The 13,097-nt window shown below is 45.0% G+C and overlaps 1 protein-coding gene across 1 annotated transcript in view; it reads right to left on the bottom strand.

Annotated features, from left to right (window-relative positions):
• The window catches only part of NCOR2 (nuclear receptor corepressor 2), a 392,352-nt gene that overhangs the window by 161,715 nt on the left and 217,540 nt on the right, over positions 1-13,097 (bottom strand). The window contains exon 8 of the mRNA XM_024196814.3: positions 5,349-5,401. Coding sequence (XP_024052582.2) covers positions 5,349-5,401 — 53 coding nt within the window. The remainder of the gene's footprint in view (positions 1-5,348; positions 5,402-13,097) is intronic.

Below are 13,097 nucleotides of genomic sequence, written 5' to 3' on the forward strand. Positions count from 1 at the left end.
CATGAAATTAATGTTCACTGTACAAAGGAAAAGACCCAGCACCAAGCTCCAGGAAAATAAAAGACACTGGTAACATTTTAAGAAGGGTAGAACTATCAAGTCCGGTTTATTAACATAAGTGAATCACCCCAATCAAGAAGCAAACCAAACAGTAAGAATTAAACTAGTGTTGCCATCCAAAGAACATTACTATAGAGAAGCACAAATGGGGTGGGAGGGAATACTGCTTTTTGTTTTACCCCTCTGCAAACCCATTGGCTTCCATGGAGTAGGAGGAGCGTAACTGACAACAGAACTTGTCCAATTGCAAGCAAAAAAGAAATCACTATAAATTAAAAATCATCTGCATATTTAGAGAAAAAAGTGCTAGACTGTCCTTGCAAGGCCAGGTGTGAAACTTGTTACACATAGTGTCATTCTGTGTTTGGCCTGGTCCACACTAACCCCCCACTTCGAACTAAGATTCGCAACTTCAGCTACGTTAATAATGTAGCTGAAGTCGAAGTACCTTAGTTCGAACTTACCGCGGGTCCAGATGCGGCAGGCAGGCTCCCCCGTCGACTCCGCGTACTCCTCTCGCGAAGCAGGAGTACCGGCGTCGACGGCGAGCACTTCCGGGATCGATCCGGGATCGATTTATCGTGTCTAGACAAGACGCGATAGATCGATCCCCGAAGATCGATTGCTTACCGCCGGACCCGGAGGTAAGTATAGACGTACCCTTTAACACAGGGGAACTAGTTTACAGTGAAATCCTGTTGATAGTTAAGGAGAATGGCCATCCCAGATTATTTCCCTGCATAGGCCAGCTGCAGGTCTGGTTATAGTGAACCCCTGCTTAAAGTGAAGTTATTCACAGGAACAGATAACCCCACTGTACTTTAGCCTGAGGGAATCCGCTGTACCTTTGTGATGCTACCTTCCGACTCTATCCTGTCCATCCTGAAGACGTCTCCCCAAGGACTCTTCTGTAAGGATCACTTCACCTCCCACTGTAATTCAGCCACCTCTGGGGTGGAAGATGGCAGCTGTTATTTGTTAGCAAAACTACACACCAATTTTAAAAGGAGTGGGGAGGGAAGAAGAAGAATATCTCCAACCAAAACTGGAAGAGAGCTGTACCCAGGATACCAGCATCCAAAATGAATCTGGTCGAGATGCTGCGGCTTCACATGCTCTCTTCTTGCAAAAAGTGTCATGGGATCATTAGTACCAGGAGTGGTTTGGGGCCTTGGTTTTACATCCCTTAACTCCAGGCTGGGGCACAGAAACAGAGGGAAGAATGTGACCTGCCAATTTCCCTGCACATTCAACAACAGGTAACAAAGCAAATATGTAAACCAAGACACTCTAGAAAACAAGACCTTCCAGATGGGACCACTGTTAAAAAGAGGGCATTTGGAACAGAGATGGCTTCAGGTCCTTATGCTGACCTAGATCCAGGAATGCATTCACTGGCTTTGATAACCAGCTGACATGGCTAATTGGGGGGTTTCTGTGATAGGCCAGAAAGGAAAGGAAGGGTTTTACATTTTTAATTTAAATGTTAAGGTTTATTTTCCCGATTTTTGCTGAACAAATCACTCTGAGCATAAACCCCAAACCTACCTGCCTTAAGGTCTCCTTTTGCTTATTGCAACACAGTAAGTTATGGGGGCAGGACAATCAAACCCATAATAAAAAATGCTCATTAAAGGACACCATTAATGTCAAAAAACCAGTAACAGCAAAACCTGTACACTGCTACCTGGAAATATATTACCCACTATGGCTATAAGTAATCTCTAAGATGACTAGGAACGAAAGATCAGAGAACACCATTTTCTCTCTTTTCAGAGTTTAATTCTGTGTATTTGACAGCACTTTGTGTTTAACCATCAGTTTCACTGTTCCCCTGTACAGGCAGCTAGTTAGTTCCCCGTTTGTATGGGTCTGTCACAAAGCAAGAGGCAAGGAGAAAATCATTTAAATACTAGGAAAATGGGATTGTAAAACCATAGAAATTGGCAGGGAGACTCAGAGGCAGGTGTAATATCTGGAACTACTAGTAACCCATTCTTTTCACAATTGACTAGCTATCAATTTGACAGTGTCACTTCAGATACGCAGTTTGTGACAGCTTTCCGTAGGCTCGAGACAATCATGTTTAAGTAGTGGCAAAGCAAAGCAAAAACCAATAAGAACACTGAATCTGATGCAACATATCTACCAGAAAGCAAGTGACATGAGCTCTGAACAGGCAGGCCCCTGTGCCAGCAGGCATAGGGATCTGCCTGCAAAGAGCTCATTGCTGGATGGTAGCTTAATACTCCATTCCCAAAACAAGCATCATCATCCCATTGCAGAATGGATCTCCGCTAAGCTATATAGCCCTAAGTGAACGTTCAGAGAATACAGACCCCCAGGTAGCAGCATCCTTCCTGGGCTGGGTCCTTCCCTAGCACCTTATTCTCCTTCCGCTGCTTTGTACTTCCTAACACCTGAACGTCAGATGAAAATTATGAACAGGAATTACAGCCACATAAATAATTCCCGATGTGTAATTCATCTGAGAAATACAGCTCTTTTCCTGCCCCTGGAACATCCGTGAGCACACATCAATTTCCTTACATTTTACTTTTTCTATTTAATAACTCATCAATTGAGTGCAGTGTGCTGGGGGCATACAATTCAAAATTCCAGCTGCCCATTCACGGTCATTGGTCAGGTATATCCCACAGCATGCTTCATCTTCCCCAACTAGATGTTTATAAAAAAAACTTCCACTTTGAGTATCAGTACCTGTGGCTTTAACATTTGTGTTCATTCCTGGCAAAGAGTTTCCTTTGCAAATCCCCCTGCTCATTAAACCCAACGGGCAGAACATTTGCTTAACGTGAACCAATTGGAAAACAAGCCACAGCAGTGTCACCTAAAAACCCAAGTGAGTACTTGCAGAAGGGTTCTGGCAATGCTTGCCAAGCTTCAGATATGATCAACAGAGGTAAATGCATTATCAAAGCCACATGTTTTCTGATCCCACTTAATCAGTAGGGACGCTCTTGGTAAATATCAACGGGCTGTAATTGACAATGTATGCATGGATCCATCATTCTGGAAATGAACTCTTCGGGTGCAAAAGTCAGAAGTGAGGCCATTTAGGCAGGAGGTGAGGGCAAGCAAACGTGAACTTGAAAAATTAACTATGTTTGTATAAAATCAGAGATTTAAAGATAATCTATGTTTCTGGACGCTGCTGAAGGCAGCCGAGACTTCTCAATCACTGGAGAAGAGGCTAAACTAAGTAAAGAAATCCAGAGTAACACTTAAAATCAAGGAGCGAATGGATAGATTTTTGGTTAAGAAACATGAGTTCTGGTCCTGAGTTGCCACCGACTTCTGATCTGACCTCAGGCACTTCATTTCTGTGCCTCAATTTCCCCACCTGCGAAATAGGGATAATATTTCCCTACCCCATGGGGGTGCTTCACTTGTTAATGCCTGTGAGGCATTCTGCTACTCTCTGTCGGCACTTGTATGGCCCCCATTCCCATAGAGTCTGAGAGCCTCACAGAATTTAATGTCTTGATCCTCACAGCACCCCTGTGAGCAGGGCAGTGCTATCATCCCCATTTCACAGATGGAGAGCTGAGGCACAGAAAGGAGAAAATTCAATGGGACCTTGGCTCCTAAATCACTTAGGTGCTTTTGGCCATTTTACCTTAAGTGAGTTGCCTAAGGTCATGCAGGAAGTCTGTAAGGAAAAGAGTCTTGAACCTGGCTCTCCTGATTCCCAGACTACCATTCTCACCACTGGACAATCCTTTCCCTTTATGGATACCACAGAGATGAACACCAGTTAAATGCCTATAAATCAGGTCAGTTCATAACACATTTAACTACATCCTGAATCCTGTAATAAGAAAGATGCTGTATGTTAACTCCTTCACTTCAACTCGCCTGGCATCTATTAACATTCCACTGAAAGCCACAGAATATTAGGAAATGGCTGGTATGCTCGGTACTAGAACAGGTGTTTGTCTCCCATGTAGGCACAACTAGGTGATTTGAAAGTAATCATCAGTATAGAATCAACCCAGAAAAGAACTGTTAGATCACATGTGAACCTTTTTCATTTCAATTTACAATAAATCTAGAAGTTTATCTGTTATATTCATTCTATCTGCAGTAACTCACTGTAGTCACTAAATATCAATTGTTTATCTAATCATTTATTGAGGTTTAAAAGATAAGTAATTGACTACAGGATTATTAAGTACTCCTGTTCTTAAAACTTGGTAAATATCTTTGTAATAATCTGTTATTAAACATTCAATTACAGCCTCATTGACAGAAGAGGCACTTTAAAGTACTGTCCAACTTTTCACTTCAATCTATCCTTCCCAAAACACATTCAAAAAAGCTGACAGTTAATTTCATACCTCAGGATGTGTCAAACAAAACTGCGCTTACATTTCATTCTGAAATATACCTGGACTCGACGCTGTCAATCAGACAACGGAGCTCAAAGAAGAATCCACAGTCAGACTCAAAAGCATGGAAAGGTTAGAAAGGTGACTAAGGAGTGCAGGCTCTTGAAAAGCTACATACAATACTGCCATGGTGCTCAGTACAGATACATCTTCCTTTTCCCCTCCCGCATTCTGCCAAGTTTCAGCCACACTTGCTCGTCTGAGGGTGTAAACCCTGCCACCAATTCAAGAGGATCTGAGTTGATCTCTTACTTTTGTAAATTTGATCTGAAGCTCTTCCCAGTCCTCTCCTGGGTCGTATTACAAACCTGAGGGAAGCAGGGTGAACAGTGGCTTTTCTTAGGGACTAGCATTACACATTCTTTCTCCCCCTTTGCAATGGCTAAGAAGCCGAGCACGTTTTCCCAATATTGCTTGCAGATGATCCGTTGCCTCCTAGCGCACCTTGTGGAACACCCCAGCAGCTTTCCTCAGCTGGCCAAAGAGGTTCCAAGCAGCCACTAACACCACTTGGGCTCTCCAACTTCTGCCCCCATTCATCCTTTTTTAAAATACGTTCTCCCGTATATAAAATGCACCAAGCCATCTAACCAACTCATTTAAAACTCCCCCCCCCCCCCCCCCCCACTGCTCACCACACAAATCAAACGGTACCTTTACCATCCTGCGAACTCTGCTGTTCCTGACGGATGTACTTTTTAAGACGTTTCGATGCTCTGGGCACCGATGGCAGCCACACAATATCGCTAAAAGGGTACACGCTATTTCTTTTCAGCCTTAATGGGAAATGGGATCTGGGGGCAGGCTAGCATCTCCTCTGCTCCAGCCTAATGCATAACCTGACATTTCAAATAGACTTTATTGCCACATACTTACATTTTAATGTTTTCATGGTACTGCCTGGTGTCTGAAGGCTGGTTGTATAATGGCTGAAATAAATAAGAAAAATGAAGGCATAAATGGTACAGTCTGACATTTAGAAACTTCAGCCTGTCAGAAATGCTACTGTATCAGCGTGGACTTTCAGCTCCTAGAGAGATACGCCAGCATAGTCCATTCTGCTCTAATGCTCTGGGCTCAGTGCCATCTCTTACTGCCCCCCTGCCCCATTCTGTCCCTCTCCTTTAATACTGGAGGTGCTGCTTCTTCACCAACACACAGCAACGCGGCTTGAGTCACTGTGCATCCAAGATCAGCCCGTGGGAGGCAGGCACCACTCAACGGAGCTGGCTAAGAACAAGCAATTTGCTCTGTAATCCATATAAACACCATGCAGCACAGGAAGGGGGGGGGAGAAATGGGGGGAGGAGAAGCTGAGTGTTATTCACTTACCGAAAATGCAGTGTACCTTGGAACATATGACACGGGGGAGGATAGGAGAAGGGGGCGGGGGGAAAACAGTCTGTGTGCTGCAAATTATGTCATGTCTACTCAAGGCAAGCGGCCTTAGCCTCCGAGGGAGCGAGCCACAGGGAGGGTCAGATGCTGGTGCCACTCAAGAGAAAGACAGAGCCCGTGTGGTTCCAATTGCATTAGGATTTGGTCTGTCTCAGGGCTACCACCATTGGATCGGAGCACGTCAATCTGTAATATACTTATCCTCACAGCACCCATGGGAGGCAGGACAGTGCTAGTCTCCCCGTGTTACCAATGGGGAACTGATGCACACAGACACTAAGTGACTCAATCCAGGATTACACAGGAAATCTGCACCAGAAAAGGGAACCGAACCCAAGTGTCAAGTCCCAAACTAGAGCCCTGCCCACTGGGCCACCCATCCTTGCACTGCCTAGTGACTAGAACACGCAGTGATGAGTCAGGAGATCTCGATCCTTTTCCTCGCTCTCACACACTCACTCTGCAACCTTGGGCAAGTCGCTTAAGCACTGTGCCTCGGTTTCCCTATCGGCAGGATGAGGATATGCCACATCCTGCGGAAGGAGACCTGACCCCCTTCATCCATTAGCGTGTATAAAGTGCTTGGAGATTCTGGGAGGGAAGGAGCTCTTGAAGGGTGACATGTAGTCAGTCACTAAATCTGTGCCTTTGGGATTTATGGTCACGTTAAGCACTGCCACCTGTCATCCAGGGACAGGGGATTCACCAAAGTGGCACCATGGCTATTCATGGCCATGCCCGAGGCATAACCTAGGTTAACTGTGCACTAGTGAGTAAAGCATGAGCACACGTGGGCCTTTCCCAGATCAGGGACATGGGTAAATCTTTCTGAGATGATGAAAGCCCTGGCTTAGGGGCATGGAATACATTTATCACAAAGGTTTGGTCATAACACACCCCAACAGTCGCTTGCTGGCTTTGACCAGAGCTGGGCCCAAGCTGTCCAGTCCAGATCTGGATTCCAACTTCCCCAAAGTTTTGGAGAGGTCAGAGCAGGGCTGCCCAGAGCAAGGGGGGGGGGGGAGGGAAGTGGGGCAATTTGCCCCAGGCCCTGGGCCCCGCAGGGGCCCCCATAAGAATATAGTATTCTATAGTATTGCAACTTTTTTTTATGGAAGGGGCCCCCAAAATTGCTTTGCCCCAGGCCCCCTGAATCCTCTGGGTGGCCCTGGGTCAGAGTTGGGATTTTTGGCTGAGGTGCATCTCCGCCTTAAAGCAATCGATCCAGCTGGCCTCTTCCCAGCATTTCCTTCCATCAGATCAGCTCAGGCCAAACTCCTGATGGGACCAACAACGTATTGAAAATCCTTCAACTTTTGCCCAGATCACCAGCATCGTCTCAGCTGCACAGTCCCAGCCCAGGGTAATGCTCTGCTTTTAGGACTTGGCGGAAATGCCCAAAATAAGGAAGTCATTACAAACTCCTCCCCGTTTCAGGGTTAGGTCTGACTTTCCTAAAAGCTCTGGGTGCTTAGCACCAATCGGAGTAGGCCTTGAGTGTCCATTTTTTTAAGACGAGATAATGAGACAGGACAAGACATCCAGCCTCCTGAACCCAGCAGCCCCGATTAGCCTTGAGTGGTGGGAACAGCTCCCAGCACTCTCACGCCACTCTGACCCCGCTCCTTAGCCTTCACCCTGCCTCTGCATCTCACCTAGCCCACAGCCACTGGAAAGGATCATCAAGACATGGAGCTTTTACTGGTTGGAATAGGGGACTATGGGAAAGAGAGCCCTTGTATCCATTTGGAATTATAAAGACAAAAGGCCCTGGGGACAAGTCTGAGATGAAGAAGCCAGGAGAGGAAGCAAAACGCGCCCTGGGAGACCATAAGAGAGCAGTGGATATAAAATATATATGGAGATATACCTATCTCATAGAACTGGAAGGGACCCTGAAAGGTCATTGAGTCGAGTCCAGCCCCCGCCTTCACTAGCAGGACCAAGTACTGATTTTGCCCCAGATCCCTAAGTGGCCCCCTCAAGGATTAAACTCATAACCCTGGGTTTAGCAGGCCAATACTCAAACCACTGAGCTATCCCCCACCACCACCTGGATGGTGGCAGCGGCGGCATCTGCAGATGACACAGCCGGCTGGTGTAAATGGGTGCGGCACAATATAAGAGTTACCACCCTCCCCAAATCAAGGTTTTTTTTTTAAATCTTCCTTTGCTGCTTGCCTTCCTGCCCCACTTGGAGGGCTGTGCCAAGCCCTGTGCCACAGGGCAGGCCTCTCTGCTCTGGACTGATCTTGTTAAAAGAGCGGCTCTTCTGTGCTTTGTACACAACAGCATATGATGCACTACGCAAGATACTTCTTTTTGCATGGGGGGGGGGGGGATTTCCGCCAGGGGGCTCAGTTACACCGGCCAAGTGAGAAGAATAAGGAACACTGGCACAAGATCCCCTCCCCGCATTAAAAATCAGTTTTACACCATTTATAAACCAGCTCGTACCCAAGTACGCAGCCAAGAGAATGTGAAGGGGAAACAGGGAAAGCCACAAGAGCCACTGGTGCAACAGAGATTGCTGGAGAATGGCACCAGACGCAGCCCAAGTACCAAAAGAGACAACCATGAATTCGGGATCAAAACCAAATCAACATGTCTAGCCACTGGCCTAATTCTAAAGATAAGGGTCTGTGAGCACACCCCATGCTGTGTTAATAAAGCCAACCATCGCCCAGCCACAAACAGCAACTGATTAACACAATCTCTGTCTAACCACAGAAACGCCATCCAACTGTGCAGGCAATTTATCCATAAACTTTCACTAAACCATCTGCAAGCGATTTAACATCTGTGGCAAAGCGTGGTCAAACAGCCAGGCGCGCGCGTGATGGATGGCTTATGGTCGAAGTCTATATTCTGAACATGGTTAAATACAAGCCAGCCATGTTCGCTCTCCATGGTAATGCAGCTGAGGTTGGACTGAGGGTTGAGTGTAATTTTGTTTCACGTTAAACTATTGAAAAGAGCCATGACAAAGAGATAAAGGACTGGTTTGGCCTGTGTTTATCAGATTCCCGATCCCACAGCCTTTGAAAGGCTTGGGCTAATGGCTGTTCTACTGGCTCAGCGTGTCTCTTTCAACAATTTTTCAGCATCTAAGACCTTGCCACACCCACCCAATGGACTTTTTCAGTCTATAGTAGGATACTACTACTGTCTGTCCTAGAAGCTTGTTTTTCAAAGATGCAGCCCCTGTACTAAACGTATATGCCAAATAAAACAAAACAAAAGACACTAAGACGACCATAAAAAACCCACCATAGCTAAACAGCAGAATAAAAGAGGCAGTTCAGAGGCAAAAGGGCATCCTTTAAAAACTGGAAGTCAAATCCTAGTGAGGAAAATAGAAAGGAGCATAAACTCTGGCAAGTTAAGTGTAAACGTATAATAAGGCAGGCCAAGAGAGAATTGAAGAACAACTAGCAAAAAAACCACAAAAACTAAGAGCAAAAAAAAAAAAAAAAAAAATTTAAGTACATCAGAAGCAGGAACGGGGCCCCTCGATGGCTGAGGCTAGAAGAGCACTCAAGGAAGACAAGGCCGTTGCGGAGAAGCTAAATGAATTCTTTGCGTTGGTCTTCACTGCAGAAATGTGAGGGAGATGTGGGCCTCTCTTTTTAGGTAACAAATCTGAGGAATTGTCCTAGATTGAGGTGTCAATAGAGGTGGTTTTGGAACAAATAGAAAAGTTAGACAGTAATAAGTCACCAGGACCAGATGGTATTCACCCGAGAGTTCTGAAGGAACTCAAATGTGCAACTGCAGAACTACTAACTGTGGTATGTAACCTATCGTTTAAATCATCCTCTGTACCAGATGACTAGAGGATAGCTATCATAATGCCTATTTTTTAAAAAGGCTCCAGAGGCGATCTTGGCAATTACAGGCAGTATCAGTCAAATTGCTTGAAACTATAGTAAAGAACAAAATTATCAGACACTTAGATAAACACAATATGTTGAGGAAGAATCACACATTTTGTAAAGGGAAATCATGCCTCACCAATCTATTAGAATTCTTTGAGGGTGTCAACAGACATGTGGGCAAGGGTGACGTAGTCAATATAGTGTACTTGGACTTTCAGAAAACCTTTGAAAGGAGTCTCTTATTCAAAGTAAGCTGTCATGGGATACGAGGGAAGGTTCTCTTATGGATCATTAACTGGTTAAAGGATAGGAAATAAAAGGCAGCAACAAATGATCAGTTTTCACAATGGAGAGTGATAAATAGGGGGTCCCCAAAAGATCTGTACTGGAACCTGTGCTGTTCAAAATATTCATAAATGGTCTGGAAAAGGGGGTGAACAGTGAGCTGGCAAAGTTTGCAGATGATACAAAATTACTCAAGATAGGTAAGCCCAAAGCAAACTGCGAAGAGTTACAAAGGGATCTAAATAAACAGGATGACAGGGCAACAAAATGGCAGATGAAATTCAATGCTGATAAGTGCAAAGTAATGCACATTGGAAAAAACAATCCCAACTATACATACAAAATGATGTGGTCAAAATCAGCCGTTACTGCTCAAGAAAAAGATCTTGGAGTCATTGTGGAGAGTTCTCTGAAAACATCCGCTCCATGTGCAGCGGTATTCAAAACACCGAACAGAATGTTAGGAACCATTAGGAAAGGGGTAGATGAATAAAACAGAAACTATCATAATGCCATTATATAAATCCGTGTATGCCCCACCTTGAATACTGTGTGCAGTTCTGCTCACCCCATCTCAAAAGAGATACATTAAAATTGGAAAAGGTATAGAGAAGGGCAACAAAAATGATTAGGGGTATGGAACAGCTTCCATACAAGGAGAGATTAAAAAGACTGGGACAATTCAGCTTAGAAAAGAGACAATTAAGGGGGGGGATGTGACAGCAGTCTATAAACTCATGAATGGTGTGGAGAAAGTGAATAGGGAAGTGTTATTTACCCAGTCACATGACAAGAACTATGGGTCACCCAATGAAATTAATAGGCAGCAGGTGTAAGCAAACAAAAGGAAGTACTTCTTCACGCAATGCACAGTCAACCTGTGGAACTCATTGCCATGGCATATGGTGAAGGCCAAAAGTATAACTGGGTTCAAAAAAGAACTAGATACGTTCATGAAGGACAAGTCCATCACTGGATATTAGCCAAGATGATCATCGACACCACCTCATGCTCTGGCTGTCCCGTAACCTCCAAAGGCCAGAAGCATCTGGCACAGGCCACTGTCACAAGCAGGGTAGTGGGACAGATGGACCATTGGTCTGACCCAGAATGGCCATTGTTATGTTTCTGCCCCTTCTTTTAAAGGTTGACCTCCTTTTAAAGGTTGACCTCCCCATTCTGCTCTGTAATTACATGGCAGAGTCAACACAACTGCCATATCACCAGGAGGGCAACGACAGAAAATTTTTGTAAAATTGAAGAGTAATAATCGCTATAGATCAGCAAGCAGGAGATGGCCAGAGGATCAGACTCCATACTTTTAGATGTGCCCACCGCCGTAGCATCCCAGCGCTAACATGCTGACTGCACCTGTGCTATGGAAGGCATCAGGCTCACGTCACAGTTTTCCATGGTAACGACATGGAAAGCAGTCTCGATGCAGTCAGACCCCTAATCGAATGAAGTTCATTGAAGCAGTACTGGTGGTCTGCGTCATGATGCAGAAGTGCAACGGACTACAACCGTATCCCAGGCAACGTATGTGCTACAAGGATGCTGTGGCAACCCCCATTGGCAATGCAAGGGCATACAAGACAAGACAGGTATGACCCAGTCAGGAGCTAGGTTAACAGCAGCTTCCCTTCCCCGATGCACATTTCTAACATTAGCCCACCCAAATCTGCTTGTTGAAGTGCAGGCAAAGAACCTGCTGACTAATTCAAGTTTGGAAAGCTGCAGGGGAAACAGGCATCTGCCCTACTAAGTCCAGGTAACTTCGAGAGGGTAGGTCCATCCTTAGAATCAATTCCTCCGCTGGGAAGAGAAAAACCCAAGACTCTGTCGCATCACATCAGCACGTTCCTCCTGATCAAAAATCACACTGGAGGGGCTCTCTTTGCAGGAATGCTGGAGCCACTTTACAATGCACTTCTGCCGTGAGCTCCTGCAAGGGGGCTGCCAGGACTGGAATGAAGGGCGAGAAAACATATTGATAAATGAAAATGCCTTTCTTCAGTGTGATTGGGTAAACCGAGATTGAACCGCCAGGGGTTTGATGAGTCATGTAAACACCAGTTCCTGGTGGAAGGGGAGGGAGGAATGGCTGGTGCGGCTGCTTATGGGTTATGATATATTCTTGTGCACACACAACCTTGCAAATACATCAGTTTGATTAACGTCACGAACTTCTGCTGCTTTTTCTTATACTGCCACAAGGAAAAAACTTTAGAGACACTATCGAATAACTTTTATTACCTCCCCCATCTTGTCTCTCTAGTATCCTGGGACCAACACAGCTACAACAACACTGCATACACAACATTTTTTGTTAACTAACAGTTTAGGTTGTTTGAGTTAATGACATGCCGTTCCACACAGCACTTGAAAAGAAACCCAAAGATTAAGAAATATGGAACTCTAAAATGCCAACATCCAGTTCAACACATCACTTGTCATTATATGCTCATAGGCTAGAAACTTTCATCTGCCCAATATCCACATCACCCTAATTCTGCCCCCACGATGAAACAAAGAGAGACATCCCCCATCCATAAGAAATACAATAATCTCATCGGTGACCACCAATAGTAAAATGTTTCAGAATTAACTGTGCCCTGGTTGAGCGAACGCTGTCTTTCCTTGTGGCCAAATACACCCCACAGAAAGAGAGATTTTGTAAATACTTAATTGGGCAGAGACGCACGTGTGACAGATCCCAATTAGCATTTCTCTAAGGTAAGATGAGCACAGCCTATTCCTTCTGGAGAATGTCCACTTGGAAAAATGAGACGAGTTACATTTGTTATGGGGGACTTGGCTAGTGTGACACCCTTTTGAAAATGAAGTCGAATGAAAGCCGCAATGTACTGCAATGTTCAAACTGCCAATCTGTCTGCCCACCAGCATTGGAAACAAGAGAGAAATCAAACAAGTTTCAATCTCTCCACTCAAATACAATCGCTACCTTGAGGAGATGGAGCTCTAGATTCAACCCTGCCATTAACACCTTAATGCTATCAGGATGTTCCCCTCAGCCCCAGATCCCAATCCGCAGTTTGCTAAT

The sequence above is a fragment of the Terrapene carolina genome, unplaced genomic scaffold (assembly GCF_002925995.2).
Source record: "Terrapene carolina triunguis isolate 2854851 unplaced genomic scaffold, T_m_triunguis-2.0 Scaffold234, whole genome shotgun sequence".
Taxonomy (NCBI): domain Eukaryota; kingdom Metazoa; phylum Chordata; order Testudines; family Emydidae; genus Terrapene; species Terrapene triunguis.